We start from the raw sequence: 20260 nt of genomic DNA on the forward strand, positions 1-20260 counted from the left end.
GAGGACAAAAAAGTCCACCAGCTATAAGAGAAACAGAGAAGTATCGAAATAAGAAAAGGTTAAAGAGGGAATGAGACAATTGGAAAGGAACAAAGAGGTTTCCAAGCTCCAAGAAAAGGATAAGTAACGGATCAGCCAACAAGAGCATACAAATAAATTAATTGGCTAGAAGTGAATGAAGGAGAGTAAACAAACTGAAAAAAGATGAGAGAAAACCAGCTAATAAAAACATAGAGGGCCAGACAGCAGAAGAGGACACAACTGGAATCTGCCAACAGGAAGAGTACTAAGAGCAAACCATTTGAAAAGATGGAACCAAAACACAAGAAGAGGAGGGATATGGTATATAAGAGAATACTTATAGAAACACTCAGCAAGACGAGAACATCCTGTAAAAAGGCAATGAAAAGGCAGAAAGGAAACATGCAGGTGGCAAAATGGAACTATCAAAGTGAAAAGGGAGAGTAACAAGGTCCCAATCCCTTACTGGCCATATTATTGAGTTAGGTATACATGAGGTATTTGTCCTTGACAGTGGGTGACCCCCATCCCACTGGTAAATAAGAGTAATCCAAGGTAGGTCAGGACAAATATAGAATATTGTAGTTAAATCACGGAAAAAATTCCCAGAATCAGATGTCTCTACTTTATCCTCTTCCTGTAAGATAGATCCCTCATTTGTCCTCTAAAAGCAATATTGTTGCATCTTACTTCTTGTTGACTGATTTATTTTTGCTGTCGTCGGTTTCTCTTGCTTCCCTCTTGATCCAAGTATGACAGAAGAAGACGACAACCGAGTGAACTATCTGGTTGATAGTTCACTCTGTTTGGTCTTCTTTGGTCCTTCTTGGTATTTTTTCTTGCTTTGTTTCTGTTCTCTACTTGTACGTTGGCTCAGTTTTCATAATTTTCTAGTTAGATGGTTCCAGTTTTAATCAATACTTGTTTACTAGTTCCATTTTGCCAAGGTAGGTCAGGACAAAGATAGAATATTGTAGTTAAATCACGGAAAAAATTCCCAGACTCAGATTCTTGTTGCAGTGATTTATATGCTGACGAGAAGGCTCCTTCATAGGAGATTATTCAGAAAAGGCAGCCAACACGTCTTTCGCCCCCTTACATGGCCATCCGGCCTGGGGCTTCATCAGGACTGTGTATTTGCATATACAAAGAGAGTGCAGTGGATGCAGTGTTGGATAGCAAAAGAAACATTATAAATACACACATATATATATATATATATATATATAGAGAGAGAGAAAAAGTGCAGTATGTACAGTGTAGCACAGACGAAAATCATAAATATGTATATATACATGCAGGTTTTGTGGAGCTAAATCATATGTCATTGTTGGCGTTCAATAAACATCATTGGTTAAGGTAACAACGTTCTGTACATTATGCCCGACAGATATATATTATCGATTATTATGGAAGGAGTGGTTTCAGGGTGGCCAAGCGGTCATAATACATTTAGTTTGGTATTTGTGAGATTCAGAATGCGTTAAAAAATGTGTGATTTGGTCATGAGTATCATGGTGCATTAGCGCAATAGTCAACGAGTGAAATATTATTTGCAGGCATGTCGAGATAAGGGATACATAGCAAGATCACGAGATAGCAGAAATGTTCAGGGCGCAAGAGGGTGTATAAGTGGAACTAGAGGTAACATATTCCAACAGAAACTCTTGAGGGTTATAAATATGGTTAGGTTCAGGCAGTCGCATGTAATACAGCATTAATCGTCATGGGTGAAGGTGCATCTGAGTATATTTTACCGCATTTCATTAACATGTCACCAGTACTGACTCACAGTGTGTGATATCACACAGTAGGTAGTTATATAAGATGTCCAGTGTTATTCAGTACATTTATAACATATATAGAATTGGGTTTTTAAGTGACTTCAAGTGTTAGGCGAGGGCCAAAAAAGAAGGGGGTCACTCATCGCCTAACCAGACATGCATTTCGGCATCTTTATTCAGGCCCAGTTTCACCGTTTTAAAGGAGAGGATGAGTTCACTTTCCCTTCTCCTTAGTCTGAGTTCTCGGTTGCCTCCTCGTTTAGTCTTGTGCATCAGTTCTACGCCAAAGAAGGAGAACTCTTTCTTGTGTGGATGTTCCTGATGAAAATGTTCTGTCAACGGATGGCTTGTATTGCATTTATGGATATTTCTGTAGTGTTCTTGGATGCGGGTTCGTAATGGTAATGGTGCTTCCAATGTACGCCTTATTGCAGGGACAAAGTATAATGTAAATTACAAATTTACTGTTACAATCAATCCACTCTGTGATAGTGAAGTTTTTACCTTGTGGCATTGGTACTCGAGTGGTGTTGTTTGTGCTGAGTTTGCATATGCTACAGTTGCAGCAGATATGGAATCCCGCTGGTCTGTCTAGAGATGTGGATTTTTGTTTCCTTTTGTCTGTAAATTCAGAGCGACATAGCATTCTTTTTAAGTTTGGGGCTCTTCAGAAAGTCATTTCAGGGTACTCCTTGAGATGTTCACTAAGGCTTGGGGTATGTTGGAGTAGATGCCAGTGGCGTTTCAGGATTTTTCTTATGTGCTGGTGTACATTGTGGTAGTTGGTGATGAAACGGATTCCTGTGTTCCCCTCCTTGTTCTTTTTGGGTTTAAGAGTATTTTTCCGTTCCATTTTGGAGATCGTTGTTAGGGTATTTTCCAGAGTGCTGCGGTTGCACCCTAGATGTTCTAATTGAGATATCACCTCCTTCCCTTTGTCCAAGAATACTTGCTCCTCGCTGCAGTTCCTGCGGGTTCGTAGCAGTTCTCCCTTTGGTATGTTCTTAATATTGTGGGTGGGGTGGCAGCTGTCAGCTCTTAAGATGGAATTCACAGCGGTTTCCTTCCTATGTAGTTTACTATGTATGTATTGTCTTTGACATACAGTGTTATGCCACTTGCTGAGACCGGTTGTACTTAGGCATTTACGCCTTTACTGAGGTAAGCACTGCTCGGTATTTTACCGGGACCCCGACTGCGTGACTACAAGGCCGCCCCTGACTTTAGATTAATCCGGTCTTCTTTCACCTTAGATTAAGGATCACGACTTCGAATTGCCAGGATGACTATTGGTCAATTATATATCCTACGGTAAGCTTTATGTCCCGCAGACGCTCCCTTCGAGTTGCCTCACCGGGTCACGCCGTGTTTTTGATTAGAGGTCACGGGCATCACCATGCTCTATCCCCTGTGCTAAATAAATCTACTCCACCCTTTTTTTTTACTTAGATACTCACCTGGAAACCCTATTGACTTATACTTCGATCCCAGTAAACGCCGCCACCTACCCATATATAATCTCGCCACCCACCTTGATTCATATTTGTTCACCGGACCTGCAGGCTATGACCAATTAATCTCATTAAACTTTATACCTGAGTCCACCCGATTTTATCACCCCCATTCCGACATACCGGACCCTGTCTTACTCCTTCTCCCTCTTTTCCCCATTCTCTCATGGATCTTTGGACCGGTTCTTCGGTGACTACATATAAATATACCTCCATTTTTATTTATTTTTTTGATATCTCATGTGATCTTGCTATGTATCCCTTATCTCGACATGCCTGCAAATAATATTTCACTCGTTGACTATTGCACTGATGCACGATGATGCTCATGACCATATCACACATTTTTTAACGGATTACTGAATCTCACAAATACCAAGCTAAATGTATTATGACAGCTTGGCCACACTGAAACCGCTCCTTCCATAATAATCGATAATATATATCTGTCGGGCATAATGTACGGTACGATGTTACCTAACCAATGATGTTTATTGAACGCCAACAATGACATATGATTTATCTCCACAAAACCAGCATGTATATATGTACATATTTATGCCTGTGCTACACTGTACCTACTGCCCTTTTCCTGAATATATAAATGTATTTATAATGTTTCTTTTGCTATCCAACACTGCATCCACTGCACTCTTTTTGTATATGCAAATACACAGCCCTGATCAAGCCCCAGACCGGATGGCCATGTAAGGGGGCGAAACACGTATTGGCTGCCTTTTCTGAAAAATCTCCTATAAAGGAGCTTTCTCATCAGCATATAAAACACTGCAAACAAGAATCTGAGTCTGGGAATGTTTTTGCGATTAAACTACAATATTCTATATTTGTCCTGACCTACCTTGGCAAAATGGAACTAGTAAACAAGTATAGATTAAAAATGGAACCATCTAACTAGAAAATTATGAAAACCGAGCCAATTTACAAGTAGAGAACAGAAACAAAGCAAGAAAAAATACCAAGAAGGACCGAAGAAGACCAAACAGAGTGAACTATCAACCAGATAGTTCACTCGGTTGTCGTCTTCTTCTGTCATACTTGGATCAAGAGGGGAGCAACAGAAACCAATGACAGCAAAAATAAATCAGTCAACAAGAAGTAAGATGCAACAATATTGCTCTTAGAGGACAAATGAGGGATCTATCTTACAGGAAGAGGATAAAGTAGAGACATCTACGAAGAAGAGGACAAAGTGGGTACCAGACAAGAAGAATTGGACACAGATGAAAACAGTCGACAAGATAAAAGTCAAGAAAGGAGCAAACATAAGCAGAAAAAAACCAAATGGTTGCAGACAGCAAAGGGCCTGAAGGAACCAGACAACAACAAGAAGACAAAGAGGGAAGTAGCCAGCAAGATCAAGAATGGACTCAACAAAAAAAAAAAGACAAAGAAAGAAACAGATACAAGAGGAGAAGGGGAAGAGAGGCAGACAAAAAAAGAGAGTGTATTCTCCAACATTAAATTGTCAAAACAAATATCGGTGTAAAAGAACAGGCCTGGGAGAAACTAGTCTTCTAGTGGAACGCAGGAGGAAAGCACTAAACAAGATACACAAAGAAGGGCAGCAGTAAGGTGAGACAATAACAATATTATGAAGTGCTTGTGCAATTCTGAGAAGGGTGGTAGTGGGTTGCTGTGATGTAGTGGCAGACAGTGACCCGAGATTGTAAGCCACTCACCGGTGGACACTGTACTAGCTTGTCTGCTGCCATCATCTGGACATTGAGGTGTTTCACCTGGGACTTCCCTCTGGACTTAATGAGCCGCTGCAGCACCTGTAAAAGAAAAACCCAGATAAGTGACAGTGCGGGCCACTCCTAGAGTGGGCCAACATGGGTGTGGGCTGTGGTGAGTTTCACACCACTAGAAAAAGTACGCCAGCCACGTGACATCCAATGGACGTTCTGTAGCCCAGAAGTCTGGGCACAAGGAGTTGCACATACCAGCACACCATGCACACATCTTCAACTGTATACAAGGTAGCCTTAGAGCTCCCTTGTTTAGCCGCACATTAACACTACCCACATAAAAGTCCCCGGCTGTGAAGTGGCTGGCAACTTGCAAGGAAGCACTGGAGGGATGGGTTATTGTTGTCAGTGAATCAACACAAGCATAGGGACTGTTGAAATTAGAGCCCTCTCCATTTTGACAACTCAAGCCAGTACTTTTGATGCTAGACAGTGCCCCTACGTTGCACCAAGCTGTCCGCAGGTGGAAAGGAAACCGCCCCGGATTTTCTGTTCCTCAGGGTCATTGTGAAGCACATGCACCTTGTGGGGATTTTGAACTAGCAGAGGGCACCTTTCACCTCGTGATAGTAGGATCTCTGTGAGATCAATTTATTTGTTCACTAGGACAAATACATCTAGCCTAAGAAACAACCATGCCATCACCAAATTGTAGAAAATGCAAGACTGACCCAAACCCTCATTTGGGCACCTACATTTAAATTTGCCTCTGAAAACAGTCATGCTAGCCTCCAAATGATTATTCAAAATATTGTACCCTTAAAACATCCAACCATGTAAATAAAAATACCTGTCAATTTGCCCTCAGAAGCAAGCACAGGTCTACCATCAGACATGCTGTTCATGTTTTCAGTAAGCCTATCTAAACCCTGTCAAAGCATCATCTGCTCCCTGCACACAGAACCTGCAAGTCCTTATACTACTCTCAGTGGGTTATCTTTTCCCATTGCTCTGGAGCAAGGTGGTTCAACTCACCTTTGGAGAGGACACCTTGACATAAACGATGATGGGGGCCAGGGACGTCTTAGAGAGCTGCATTGGGTGGTTGATTGTATCTGCGTCTAGGATGACCAGCTGCAAAGATTTGGCCAGCTCAAATATTCGCTCAATCTCACTTTGCACTTCAGCTGTTAAACAGGAAGGAAAATATTTACGCCAAGGAGAGACATATGTGAATTATGTGTAACAAACAGTGGCTTAGCTGTGCTAACCATGGCAAGCAGGAGCACTGATGTGCTCAACCTCCGTAAACACTTGGCTGCGTGCTAGCTGTGCTAGGAAGAGCCACAAGGCTTAAAGTGTATATAGATTTGGGGGTTTAATCTAATTTCTTTATACCTTTGTAGGTATTAAATGATCCTTTTGTGTCACTGTACTCTAAATGTTGGTAGTTGTGTAGGCTCTTTGTTTCTAGTGTGAGTGATATTGTAATTTATTATTGAATACCCTGAAAATAGACACTGAAAATGGCCGTTTCCTGGTGGAATCAGTCCATGCACCACCCCAAAGTGACTTTTAAGAGTTGTGAAGAATTGAAACAGTGGGTGTATAGTGTCCTCCACATTGGAGTCATAGGTGTGCATTTGCCAGGGATGTGGTGTCTGACCTTTCTGAGTAGAAACTACATGTTCCACCAGTGAGGAGTGTAAATGGTGTGCCAAGATGCTATTTTTGTGACTCCCCTTCCCACTCAGTGGCTTATTACAAGCCCCTTGTGCCGCCAGAACATCACTTTTTCCCATTATAACAGAGATGCACCAACGGCGCAAGGGGATTTTAAATAATACCCTCAATGGGCTGTGTAGGAGAGTAGGGTCTGCAATCCTATGATCACCCAGATTTTTGCTTTTTGCTGCACTGGTTTACGACTTTCCCTGGCTGTGGGCCTGCTAATCAGACCCACAGCCTAGCTGTTCTCTCTATCCAAATTGTACTCAGGTACTGAATTGGCACTGGGCCCTCTCTAAGTCCCTGTACCCAGGGCTGAGGTGCACCCAGAAGTCTCCCAGGGGCTGAAGCATGTATTGTGCCACCCCTGGGCTGACTAACTAAACTGACACAACTGGCTGCACGACAGCTGGGGCAAGGTGGTGTAATCACCCTTTGCTTTAGATATAGTATACCTATATCTAACCCTAAAATGGACACACAGATCTCCTATCAGCCACTCCTATGGCAGGCCTTAACAATCCTGAAGGCAGAGTGTGAGATGGTGCTCTGGCATGAGCTGAGCCTGTCTGCGGCTTTCGGGATCCATCCCTTAGCCGTTTCCATGATATCGCATACCATATACTCTTAAGTGCATTATAATCCTCGCGGTTATATGCCAACTCTGGTATCGCTTTATCAAAACATGTCGAGTAAGGTGTCATACGAATTGGAATACTAACCCCTCGCCAATTCTGGCGACGGGGTTAGCATTCCACCCTTCTAGAGGGACACGACATGTATGTAACCTGTAACCCCGGTTAAAGTCAGACAGAGCCTTAGCATCCACAAAATGGATGCTGCCACCGAGACACAAGTCTGCCTTCCTGCTGCTGGGAGTCCTCCCAGAGCAGGAGGCAAGGACAAAGGGTTTCCTGCCAGGGGCGGTGCCAGCACCGTCCCAGACAGGGTTTTGTGTATTCCAGGTAGGCAGGGCTACAGAGGAAGGTGACTGCAAGTGGCACCCCGGTGCTCACTGTGCATAGGCCGGCTGAAACCAGTTCCAGGGGCACTCCAGCCCCTGGCCTGGGGAAAGCCCGCCAAAGGAGAGGGGTGTAACCACCCCCCTCCTGGTCCCACCCATAGGGCAGGACTTAGTCGCGTGCCAGCCCCCTTTTCCCAGATAAAGGTAGGAGCAGGCCCCCTTCCAAATTAGATCATCTTTGGAATCAAGACACGACTTTCTACGAAAGGACATCAAGATTTCTTCTTCAAGATTCTCCCTTGTGACTAAGGAGTAGTCACCCTGCATCCGCAGGCACCATCTTAAGAACACTGCGGTCTGCTGCAAGTCCTTCCTCCGGAATCCGACTGCCCAGCTCGACGAGAACCGGCTTCCCTGGCACCTCTGACCTCTACCCACCTCTACAGCCAAGCTGAGAACCGTGGGTGCGACGAGACCTCGAGGGACCGGCCATCTTTAAGACTGCACGACTTCTTTCCAGCACGACCGCCGAGGGATCCCCTGGTGAGTGCTTTGGGGACCGAGAAGCCCCGACCCTGAGCAGCTCCAGCACCGAAGATCAGCCTCCCAGCATCTCCACGATCTGCGTGGGGCCCTTCTGCTTTTTGCTGCTCACCGTGTTGTTTGGCTACTAGCCCGCTGGCTTGTGGCCTTCCTGACGACGCCCGACGACATCACTGCTGCTGGTCTGGTTGCTCCAGACTGGCCCTTGCTCCCTTCCAAAAGAGGAGCACCCCGGACCCTCCTGGTCCACTCCAGACGCCATTTTAGGTCCACCGCGTGGGCTTGAATTTGCCAAGACTTGTTGCCCCAATCCTGGGTCCAGCGACGTCGAGAGCATCATCCATCGTGGGACAGCTCGTACCTCCATCCTGGTCGCCGACAACGCCTCCTGGTCCGTGAGACTACAGAGCCCAGCAGCGCCCACTCACCTGACTGCGGTGACTTCGCCCGGTGCCATCCTGGTGCCCCCTTAATCACTGGCTAGTGATTCAAGAACTTGGTCCCCTCTGCTTTCAGGTTTTCTTCTTCCCTGATCCAGGCTTGGATCTCTTCGAACTTTTCTTCACTGGCGGCCTGCCAGCAACTTCTTCTTCAGGCTCCTGGTTCGTCAACGAGGAATCCCGACGTCTTTTCAGACCTATGCAGCCGCAGCCCCTGGGCTAGGTAACTTCGGCATTTCGGTGCCCCACCATAGCCTCACTATCCAAGGGTCCAGATCCACTGTCGTTTTCGACCTACCTAGTCGGGTTCGCCCGAGAACAGTAACTTTGTGAGTTCTAGCTTCCATAGGCTTTTTCCCGCCTTACGCGTGAGAGTTCCCACTCTGCACGTGGTGTCCCTAGGCCTCCTGCTCCTAACCTGAGTGTTCAGTATCGTAGGCCTAGCGTTTCTAAAGCCTCTGAGAATCGTTACTTACCTGCTAGTAATTCGCATTCCACTTTTAGAGTATATGGTTTTTCGTGCCCCTCGGGCATTTGTGTAAATTGTGCGACTTAAAGTATTTTTATAAGAGTTTTGTTGTGTGCTTAGCTCCCTGTCTCATAAAGAGCCAGGGTAGTCTTGTTATAAATAAATACACTGTTTATTTTCATAACAACTTGTGTGGTGTCCTTTCACTGGGTGTTCAAGGGGTAATGTGATGGTAAAACAGCTGGCTTAACACGCCCTCTAGAGTCTTAGCCTTAGACTGCTCGTATCCATGCTACTAGGATAGCTGGTCTATAAGGTTGACTTACAACCAATCATCAATAAGGGTTGTTTGGACTGATATATAGTGATCACTAGAATAGTGAACACTGCACATCAGGCCAACTTCTCACATTGGTGAGCAGCGGTTGGGATTTGAGCTTGCTGTTGTTTTACCACACATATCCTAAGAATATCTTGTGAAAGATCACATAAGTACTAAGGTACATATAACTTAGCTTAGAATACTCTGAGTTCTACTGAACCAGCTGTTGTAGCTCCTAGGGCCTAGCACACCCTAAACTACAACTCTAGCAAGGGATCAGTAGGCAAACATATAGTGTAGGTAAGTGCACCACTTACACCTCACTAGAAAAAGCATGTCTACCCAAGGAGAATCTACTGAGACTCCCCTTGTGGATGTTGACCCTCCACAGGTCAAATCAAGATATGCAGCTCTCAGTTTTCAGGAGATGAGACAAGTGTGTACCTCCAGGAAACTGAAACAGGGGTCTAACCCCACCATTCCCTTTTTAATAGGTCTCTTAGAGACTTATGATGCGAGAAAGCTTTCTCAGCTAGATGGGAATATGCCAGCCTTAGAGGGTACCTCTGGGGATCCAGACCTCCCCAACATTGCCAATGCAGTTGAGGAGGAGGATCAAGAGGAACTCTCTGGGGACGAGGTAGACAAAGGTCTTGAGGTAGTCAGAAGGCTAACTAGGGCCAACTTAGACTTGCTTGGGCTAGGATCTGGGGGACCCCCAGTACTGACCCTAAGTAGGCCTAACCTTGGAGTTAGGAGAGATAGATCTCTTTCTAGGGACTCCAATAGATCTCTGCACTCTAATGCCTCTTCTCAGAGGAGAAGGAACTCTCCCCAGAGGAGATTGACTTCCCCTCAGAGAATGGAGCATGAAGCTAGGATGAGACAGGCTACTCTGAGGATTGAAAGGGAAGAACTTGCCCTGGCCAAAGAGAAGCTTGCCTTTGCTAGAGAGCAGCAGATGAGTGGGTTAGCTCCCACTGGTGGCAGCAATCTCCCAAGAGATAGAGAGAAGGGTTTAGATACTAAACACCTGACTAAGATAGTGCCCCCCTTTAAACAAGGGGATGACATCCAGAAATGGATGGCTGCTTTGGAGAGGGCCTGCACTGTGCAGTGCATTCCCCAGAGTCAGTGGGCAGCTATACTGTGGCTCTCCTTTGATGGTAAAGGTAGAGATAAGCTCCTCACTACAAGAGTAGAGGATGCTAATGATTACCAGGTCCTGAAGAATACACTGGTTGATGGGTTTGGTTTAACCACTGAGCAGTACAGGTTGCTGTTCAGAGACACCCAGAAAACTCAGTCTCAGGACTGGTCTGACTTTGTGGATTGTGCCACTAAGGCTTTGGAGGGCTGGTTGCTGGGTAGCAAGGTTACTGATTACACAGGGTTGTACAATCTCATGATGAGAGAACAAATTTTAAATAATTGTCAGAACCAGTTGTTGCACCAGCACCTTGTTGATTCAGATCTGACCTCTCCCCAAGAATTGGGAAAGAAGGCAGACAAATGGGTCAGAACAAGGATCAAGCAGAACCAGAACCAGAACCAGGGTGGTCAGAAGAAAGCAGACCAGAAGGGTAATACTAAGAGTGAACAAAATGACCAGAAGTCTTCACCAGGTCCCCAACAAACCAAAGAGGGTGGGGGTCAGGCTTCCCAGAAGAAGAAGACTCAAGAAGGCCAGTCAAAGAGGTGGTGCCAGTACTGCAAAAGTAAGTCTCACTGGTTTAGTGAGTGCACCAAAAGAGGAGGACAAACTCCTGCCACTACAGCCCCTAAGGCAACTGCACCCCCTAGTACAGTCAGTAGTGGTAGTGTACCTCCCAAGGCATTAGTTGGGTTAACCTTGGGAACTGAGGGGTCTGACAACTTAGTTGGCACACTCACTCAGGCTGTCCTTGTCTGTACAGGGGATATGGATATATCCCCTGATATAAGTCCCAATACTTTGGGCAAATACAGGCAGACACCTTTGATTAATGGCAAGATGGCTCAGGCCTATAGGGACACTTGTGCCAGTGTCACCATGGTGACACCTAACTTTGTGGACCCTGGACAGTTCATGCCAGGTACAGATTTCCTGGTGACCAATGCCAGCAACGTCACTACCAGTTATAGTATGGCGATTGTGGCTTTCTCCTGGGGTGGAGTGAAGGGTCAAAAGAAAGTTGTAGTCAGTTCAGACCTCCCAGTTGATTGTTTGTTGGGCAATGATTTGGAGTCATCATTATGGTCAGAAGTGGAGCAGAGGACTCACATGGAGATGTTAGGCTTGCCAGCACATGTGCTTGCTGTGACTAGGTCACAGGCCAGAAGATGCCCCACTGAACAGGTGCTGGATCCTGAAAGTATGGACCAGACACCTTCCAAGAAGAAGAGCAGTAGGGTTAAGGCTTTGCCTTCCCCCTTGCCCCAGGTTGAGGATCAAGTCTCTGAGGAGGCTGATCTGAGAGAGCTGAGGGAAACTGAGCCTAAAGAGCTTGAACTTGATCAAGTTGAGTTTCTGGGCTCAGGGGGACCCTCCAGAGCAGACCTGGGGAAGGCACAGTTAGACTGCCCTTCCCTTGAACCCCTCAGACAGCAGGCTGCTGCTGAGGCTGCAGGGAATGCCACAGGTGCCCACAGGGTATACTGGGAAGATGGACTCCTGTACTCTGAGTCAAGAGACCCCAAGCCTGGTGCAACCAGGAGGCTGGTCATCCCCTTGTCTCTGAGAGGTTTCCTTCTCACCTTGGCCCATGAGATTCCCCTTGCAGGTCATTTAGGTCAGACAAAGACGTGGGACAGGCTTGTCTCACACTTTCACTGGCCCCACATGAATGAGAATACCAAGGAGTTTTGTCGCTCCTGTGTCACTTGCCAAGCCAGTGGTAAGTCAGGTGGCACAACAAAGGCCCCCCTCATACCACTACCTGTGGTGGGGGTCCCCTTTGAAAGAGTGGGGATTGACATTGTTGGTCCAATGGAACCCCAGACAGCATCAGGGCACAAGTTTATACTGGTGGTGGTGGATCATGCCACCAGGTATCCTGAAGCTATTCCACTTAGGACCACTACAGCACCTGTAGTGGCAAGGGCCCTAGTTGGAGTGTTCTCCAGAGTGGGCTTCCCTAAGGAGGTTGTTTCTGACAGAGGTACAAACTTCATGTCAGGATATCTGACTGCAATGTGGAAGGAGTGTGGTGTGAACTACAAGTTCACCACACCCTACCACCCACAATGCAATGGGCTTGTTGAGAGATTCAACAGGACCCTCAAAGGGATGATTCATGGGCTACCTGAAACTCTTAGGAGAAGATGGGATGTCCTGATCCCCTGCCTCTTGTTTGCTTACAGAGAGGTCCCACAGAAGGGGGTTGGCTACAGCCCTTTTGAGCTTCTGTATGGGCATCCTGTAAGAGGACCCCTGTGTTTGGTGAAGGAAGGATGGGAGAGACCTCTCAAAAAGCCTGCAACCAACATAGTGGACTATGTACTTGGTCTCCGCTCCAGGATGGCTGAGTATATGGAAAAGGCATCTAAAAACCTTGAGGCCAGCCAAGAACTCCAAAAAGCTTGGCATGACCAAAAGGCTGTTCTGACTGTGTACCAGCCAGGACAGAAGGTGTGGGTGCTGGAGCCAGTGGCCCCAGCAGCTCTGAAAGACAAATGGTCTGGGCTCCACACCATCATTGAGCAAAAGGGAGAGGTTACCTACTTGGTGGACCTTGGAACTCCCAGGAGCCCTCTCAGAGTGCTCCATGTAAACAGGCTCAAGGCATATGTTGACAGGAAGGACATGAGCTTGCTCATGGCCACAGATGAGGGACAGGAGGAAGAGAGTGACCCTCTCCCAGACCTGCTCACTCAGAATCCTGATGATGGGTCAGTAGATGGTGTTGTCTTTTGTGGCAGCCTCACTGAACATCAGCAACAGGATTGCAGGCAAGTTCTGCAATCCTTCAGACATATGTTCTCTCTAACACCCAGCCAAACTGATTGGTGTACCCATGATGTTGACACTGGGGACAGTCTGCCTGTCAAGAGTAAAATCTACAGACAGCCTGATCATGTTAGAGACTGCATCAAAACAGAAGTGCAGAAAATGTTGGAGCTGGGAGTCATTGAGCCCTCAGATAGCCCTTGGGCTAGCCCAGTAGTTCTAGTGCCAAAGCCTCACACCCAGGGTGGTATGAAAGAGATGAGGTTTTGCGTAGACTACAGAGGCCTCAATGCAGTCACTAAGACTGATGCCCACCCAATACCAAGAGCAGATGAACTTATAGATAAATTGGCTTCTGCCAAATTCTTAAGTACATTTGATTTGACAGCTGGGTATTGGCAAATCAGGTTAGCTGAGGAGGCCAAACCCAAGACAGCATTTTCTACCCCTGGTGGGCATTATCAATTTGTGGTAATGCCCTTTGGTTTGAAAAATGCACCTGCCACCTTCCAAAGGTTGGTGAATCAAGTCCTCACTGGGCTGGATGACTTCTGCGCAGCATATCTTGACGATATTGCTGTCTTTAGCTCCACCTGGGAGGATCACCTGGTCCACCTGAGGAAAGTGTTAGAGGCCCTGCAAAAGGCAGGCCTCACTATCAAGGCCACTAAGTGCCAGATAGGGCAGACACAGGTTGTATACCTGGGCCACCTTGTAGGTGGAGGCCAGGTTCAGCCATTGGAGAGTAAAATACAGGCCATCCAGGACTGGGCTCCTCCAATCACCCAGACTCAGGTTCGAGCTTTCTTGGGCCTGACTGGGTACTACAGGAAGTTTGTCAGAAATTATGGGTCCATAGTGACCCCTCTTAATGACCTGACAAGCAAAAAGATGCCAAAGAAAGTTCAGTGGACAGCAAGCTGTCAGAAAGCATTCAATGACCTAAAGCAGGCCACGTGCACAGCACCTGTCCTTAAGAGTCCAGATTACTCCAAGCCATTCATTGTCCAAACAGATGCTTCTGAGTTGGGTGTGGGAGCTGTTCTGTCTCAGCTGAATTTTGATGGTAATGATCAGCCTATTGCTTTCATTAGTAGGAGGCTGACCCCCAGAGAGAAAAATTGGTCAGCTATTGAGAGGGAGGCCTTTGCTGTGGTATGGGCCCTGAAGAAGCTGAGGGCCTACTTGTTTGGCACTCACTTCACCATTCAGACCGACCATAAGTCCCTCTTGTGGCTAAATCAGATGAAGGGTGAAAACCCCAAACTGCTTAGGTGGTCCATTTCCCTACAGGGGATGGATTTTACAGTGGAGCATAGACCTGGTACTGATCACAGCAATGCTGATGGGCTCTCCAGGTATTTCCACTTAGAGCAAGAAGACTCACCTGGTCAAGGTTAGTTTATTGTCCCAAAGTTTGGGGGGGGGGGTCATGTAGGAGAGTAGGGTCTGCAATCCTATGATCACCCAGATTTTTGCTTTTTGCTGCACTGGTTTACGACTTTCCCTGGCTGTGGGCCTGCTAATCAGACCCACAGCCTAGCTGTTCTCTCTATCCAAATTGTACTCAGGTACTGAATTGGCACTGGGCCCTCTCTAAGTCCCTGTACCCAGGGCTGAGGTGCACCCAGAAGTCTCCCAGGGGCTGAAGCATGTATTGTGCCACCCCTGGGCTGACTAACTAAACTGACACAACTGGCTGCACGACAGCTGGGGCAAGGTGGTGTAATCACCCTTTGCTTTAGATGTAGTATACCTATATCTAACCCTAAAATGGACACACAGATCTCCTATCAGCCACTCCTATGGCAGGCCTTAACAATCCTGAAGGCAGAGTGCTTGGAATCGTGTGAGATGGTGCTCTGGCATGAGCTGAGCCTGTCTGCGGCTTTCGGGATCCATCCCTTAGCCGTTTCCATGATATCGCATACCATATACTCTTAAGTGCATTATAATCCTCGCGGTTATATGCCAACTCTGGTATCGCTTTATCAAAACATGTCGAGTAAGGTGTCATACGAATTGGAATACTAACCCCTCGCCAATTCTGGCGACGGGGTTAGCATTCCACCCTTCTAGAGGGACACGACATGTATGTAACCTGTAACCCCGGTTAAAGTCAGACAGAGCCTTAGCATCCACAAAATGGATGCTGCCACCGAGACACAAGTCTGCCCTCCTGCTGCTGGGAGTCCTCCCAGAGCAGGAGGCAAGGACAAAGGGTTTCCTGCCAGGGGCGGTGCCAGCACCGTCCCAGACAGGGTTTTGTGTATTCCAGGTAGGCAGGGCTACAGAGGAAGGTGACTGCAAGTGGCACCCCGGTGCTCACTGTGCATAGGCCGGCTGAAACCAGTTCCAGGGGCACTCCAGCCCCTGGCCTGGGGAAAGCCCGCCAAAGGAGAGGGGTGTAACCACCCCCCTCCTGGTCCCACCCATAGGGCAGGACTTAGTCGCGTGCCAGCCCCCTTTTCCCAGATAAAGGTAGGAGCAGGCCCCCTTCCAAATTAGATCATCTTTGGAATCAAGACACGACTTTCTACGAAAGGACATCAAGATTTCTTCTTCAAGATTCTCCCTTGTGACTAAGGAGTAGTCACCCTGCATCCGCAGGCACCATCTTAAGAACACTGCGGTCTGCTGCAAGTCCTTCCTCCGGAATCCGACTGCCCAGCTCGACGAGAACCGGCTTCCCTGGCACCTCTGACCTCTACCCACCTCTACAGCCAAGCTGAGAACCGTGGGTGCGACGAGACCTCGAGGGACCGGCCATCTTCAAGACTGCACAACTTCTTTCCAGCACGACCGCCGAGGGATCCCCTGGTGAGTGCTTTGGGGACCGAGAAGCCCCGACCCTGAGCAGCTCCAGCACCGAAGATCAGCCTCCCAGCATCTCCACGATCTGCGTGGGGCCCTTCTGCTTTTTGCTGCTCACCGCGTTGTTTGGCTACTAGCCCGCTGGCTTGTGGCCTTCCTGACGACGCCGGACGACATCACTGCTGCTGGTCTGGTTGCTCCAGACTGGCCCTTGCTCCCTTCCAAAAGAGGAGCACCCCGGACCCTCCTGGTCCACTCCAGACGCCATTTTGGGTCCACCGCGTGGGCTTGAATTTGCCAAGACTTGTTGCCCCAATCCTGGGTCCAGCGACGTCGAGAGCATCATCCATCGTGGGACAGCTCGTACCTCCATCCTGGTCGCCGACAACGCCTCCTGGTCCGTGAGACTACAGAGCCCAGCAGCGCCCACTCACCTGACTGCGGTGACTTCGCCCGGTGCCATCCTGGTGCCCCCTTAATCACTGGCTAGTGATTCAAGAACTTGGTCCCCTCTGCTTTCAGGTTTTCTTCTTCCCTGATCCAGGCTTGGATCTCTTCGAACTTTTCTTCACTGGCCGCCTGCCAGCAACTTCTTCTTTAGGCTCCTGGTTCGTCAACGAGGAATCCCGACGTCTTTTCAGACCTATGCAGCCGCAGCCCCTGGGCTAGGTAACTTCGGCATTTCGGTGCCCCAGCATAGCCTCACTATCCAAGGGTCCAGATCCACTGTCGTTTTCGACCTACCTAGTCGGGTTCGCCCGAGAACAGTAACTTTGTGAGTTCTAGCTTCCATAGGCTTTTTCCCGCCTTACGCGTGAGAGTTCCCACTCTGCACGTGGTGTCCCTAGGCCTCCTGCTCCTAACCTGAGTGTTCAGTATCGTAGGCCTAGCGTTTCTAAAGCCTCTGAGAATCGTTACTTACCTGCTAGTAATTCGCATTCCACTTTTAGAGTATATGGTTTTTCGTGCCCCTCGGGCATTTGTGTAAATTGTGCGACTTAAAGTATTTTTATAAGAGTTTTGTTGTGTGCTTAGCTCCCTGTCTCATAAAGAGCCAGGGTAGTCTTGTTATAAATAAATACACTGTTTATTTTCATAACAACTTGTGTGGTGTCCTTTCACTGGGTGTTCAAGGGGTAATGTGATGGTAAAACAGCTGGCTTAACACGCCCTCTAGAGTCTTAGCCTTAGACTGCTCGTATCCATGCTACTAGGATAGCTGGTCTATAAGGTTGACTTACAACCAATCATCAATAAGGGTTGTTTGGACTGATATATAGTGATCACTAGAATAGTGAACACTGCACATCAGGCCAACTTCTCACAGGCTGGTTTCCAAAGGAACAGGTAGCCTGTGATGTGTGCAGTAAGGTATGGTATAAGGGTAGTCTTACCACCCATGTTTCCTCCTTGCCTTCCTACTAAGGACTGGACACTGCAAAGGTCTTGCAAATTTCCTACTTGAATGACTGAAGAAAGGGTGACTCCTCTTAGTAACCATGATGCCACCATGCAATTAATGTACACATGAAAGGTGTCAATTGTCTCCTTAAGAGGGTTGCAGTTGGGAGGAAAAAACACAAAGGGCATAAACACTCCTTTAATACATCTAGTTGATACAAGAGTTGATAGCCAAGACACAAACTCACCCTGAACAAGGGTGGAGAAAGAGCTCTCCATAAGAGCTTCAAAATGAGAGAATTCAATAAGGAATCCCGCTAGAGAAAAATACAGCAAAAACCAGGGGCGAAAAGGCTTCAAAGTGCAGATGAATGCAACGGAAAATGGGGGTAAAATGCTTTGATACGCGTCCATCTCAAGGAAAAGCCTCTTTAGATATGGTCCAGGCAGACAATAACATCAGAGGAAAAAGGGGTTGACACCTTCTTGGATTGGGCATTTCAAACAACAAACACTAGGGAGGGGACTAATTCAAGAAGTAATAGAACCAAGGCTAATCTCCCCTTCTTCATCAGGAGAATGTTGTATTTCAGGCATGAGAACAAGAACCCTTTGACATCCTTCCTCCATGACATTCTCACACTCCACCTTCCAATCACACATGCAGTACACACCGCCCTCTATCTGGCCGCAGAAACACAGATACAGACAGAGCAGCATGGGAGAAGAGGCTACACCTGGACTGAGTGCTTGGACAAGAAAGGCGCTGCCTTTTGCATGGGCTCAGAGCCCTGTGAATATGCAATCGCCTCTGGCGAGTTTCCTTTGCAAACATAACACCGCCAAACCACTAATTCTGCATTTAGAATTGAAAATACAGTTCTACATTCTCCCTTTGCTGGTGCAGACAATGCCTTGATCGAGAATTGTACTAGAGAAAAACACCTCCAGTGCATGAATGCACATCCCAAGAATGTGTGCTTGTGCAAGAGGAGTAAGTTAATAGCGGCAAAGTCAGCTAAGATTTATTTATTTAGTTATTTATTTATTGTAGAGTTTTATATAGCGCGAACAAGACCCGTGGGTATCAGAGCGCTTAACATCAAAATAGTTAACTCACACAAGTGTTGACATTACAAAGAACAAACAGATATGAGGTATATAATAGCATGAATGTGATTGTGTAAGCAATATAAGTGCAAACAGAAGTACCACCCACCTTAGGAGGTGGGGTAAAGCTAAGATTAACTCATATGCCATCTGCATCGAAAAGTGAGGTAGGCGATGGTCAGGTTTTGGCTTAACAACAAGTTAATCTTTCCAAGACCAAAACCGTTGTGAGATAGATAATAGTGTGGCTATGACTATGTGAGACAGTATATATATGAAAACACAGACATCATGCAATTCACATTAATAAGTGGGTAGGGCTTATATCATATGTCATATACCCCGACAGGGGTGAGGTAGGAGAGGGTAGGTTTAGACTGTGAGATAAATGTATATTATCACATCGCCCCTCAGGGCAATTAGGTAAGATTATGTTTTAGAGCACAGTCCATGATTTTAGCATCAGTGTGTTTGCCTTGCTTCCCTCTGATTTGATCAATAGGCCGGAAACAAGGTGGGAAGACAAACCCTAGTGCGACCACCAAAACTGGGCAGAGAAGCTGCCTACTGGTGTGCTGGCTCCTCTGTGGCCTGCCCTCCACATCATTGGTGGCATCTGCAAAGCAGACCCGGTGAGACCAAAGAATGATTGGTTAGCCAACCCCGTCATCTCAGCTAGGTGTAATGCCACTGCAGCAGCTGTCGAATATGTGTGTGTAGGCATTCTCATTGCCACAGTACCCTAAAGGCCACTAGCTCAACAACACTTTTCCATGAGGTCATGAGTTGTGGCCTATGAAGCTCATGCTCCTGTACCTCCAGCTACCCCAATGCCAATGGCCTGTGTATCTGTAAGAGACTTCCAACTGCACATGTCTCACCCTCGAATATTCCCCAAGTGTCAAACTGGATCCACAAAATCTTGAAATCTTGAGCAGTACCTCTGCACACCGGTAGGTAGTGTCGATTAGCACCACATCGTTAGTGACATGCACGGTGACTACAAAGGCACCTCCCCGGCGCACTGACATCAGTTCCTTTCTATCAGCACCAACAGGTCAGATCTTGAGAGCTACCGCAGTCATTGTTTGATCACTCTTTTCAACCCTTCTGTTGATTTTGTTTTTTAGCTTTTTGCTCCCGGTGCGCAAGGGACATGTCCCCCAACAAACCCATGGTATTTAAATGTGGGGAATGTCATGGACAGATATGGGTCTCTGATCCACACTTGGTTTGCCAGTGGTGCCTGGGGTCGAGCCATGACTCCAAGGCCTGTGCTGGCTGCAAGTTGATGCACCCCAAAGCAATTCTCGAGGAGGCGATGAAGATCTTGGCAGTACGGCAGAAGGTACCCCAATGCCGATCTCAGGCCTGATCGCAAGGGAGGTCTTGGGCCTGTTCACAGAGCTGATCCCGCATACAATCGTTATACCACTCCAAGTTGTCATTGTAGAAGTTGGGTAATTCAAAGATGCACAAGAATAACTTGAAGCGATCTTCGGCCTCTCCTAGTTGG

General features: G+C 47.1%; 1 protein-coding gene across 5 annotated transcripts in view; it reads right to left on the reverse strand.

Annotated features, from left to right (window-relative positions):
• CACNB3 (calcium voltage-gated channel auxiliary subunit beta 3) overlaps nt 1-20260 on the reverse strand; it is a 462560-nt gene that overhangs the window by 210506 nt on the left and 231794 nt on the right. For all 5 annotated transcript variants that reach the window (XR_013610293.1, XM_078685908.1, XM_078685900.1 and 2 more), the window contains 2 exons: nt 6061-6212; nt 5017-5112 (listed from right to left, as the gene is read on the reverse strand). Coding sequence is in view for 4 of the 5 variants with exons in the window: in XM_078685908.1 (XP_078542034.1) it covers nt 5017-5112; nt 6061-6212 (248 nt within the window). In the remaining variant the exon portion in view is untranslated. The remainder of the gene's footprint in view (nt 1-5016; nt 5113-6060; nt 6213-20260) is intronic.

The sequence above is a fragment of the Lissotriton helveticus genome, chromosome 1_1 (genome assembly GCF_964261635.1).
Source record: "Lissotriton helveticus chromosome 1_1, aLisHel1.1, whole genome shotgun sequence".
In the NCBI taxonomy this organism is placed as follows: Eukaryota; Metazoa; Chordata; class Amphibia; order Caudata; family Salamandridae; genus Lissotriton; species Lissotriton helveticus.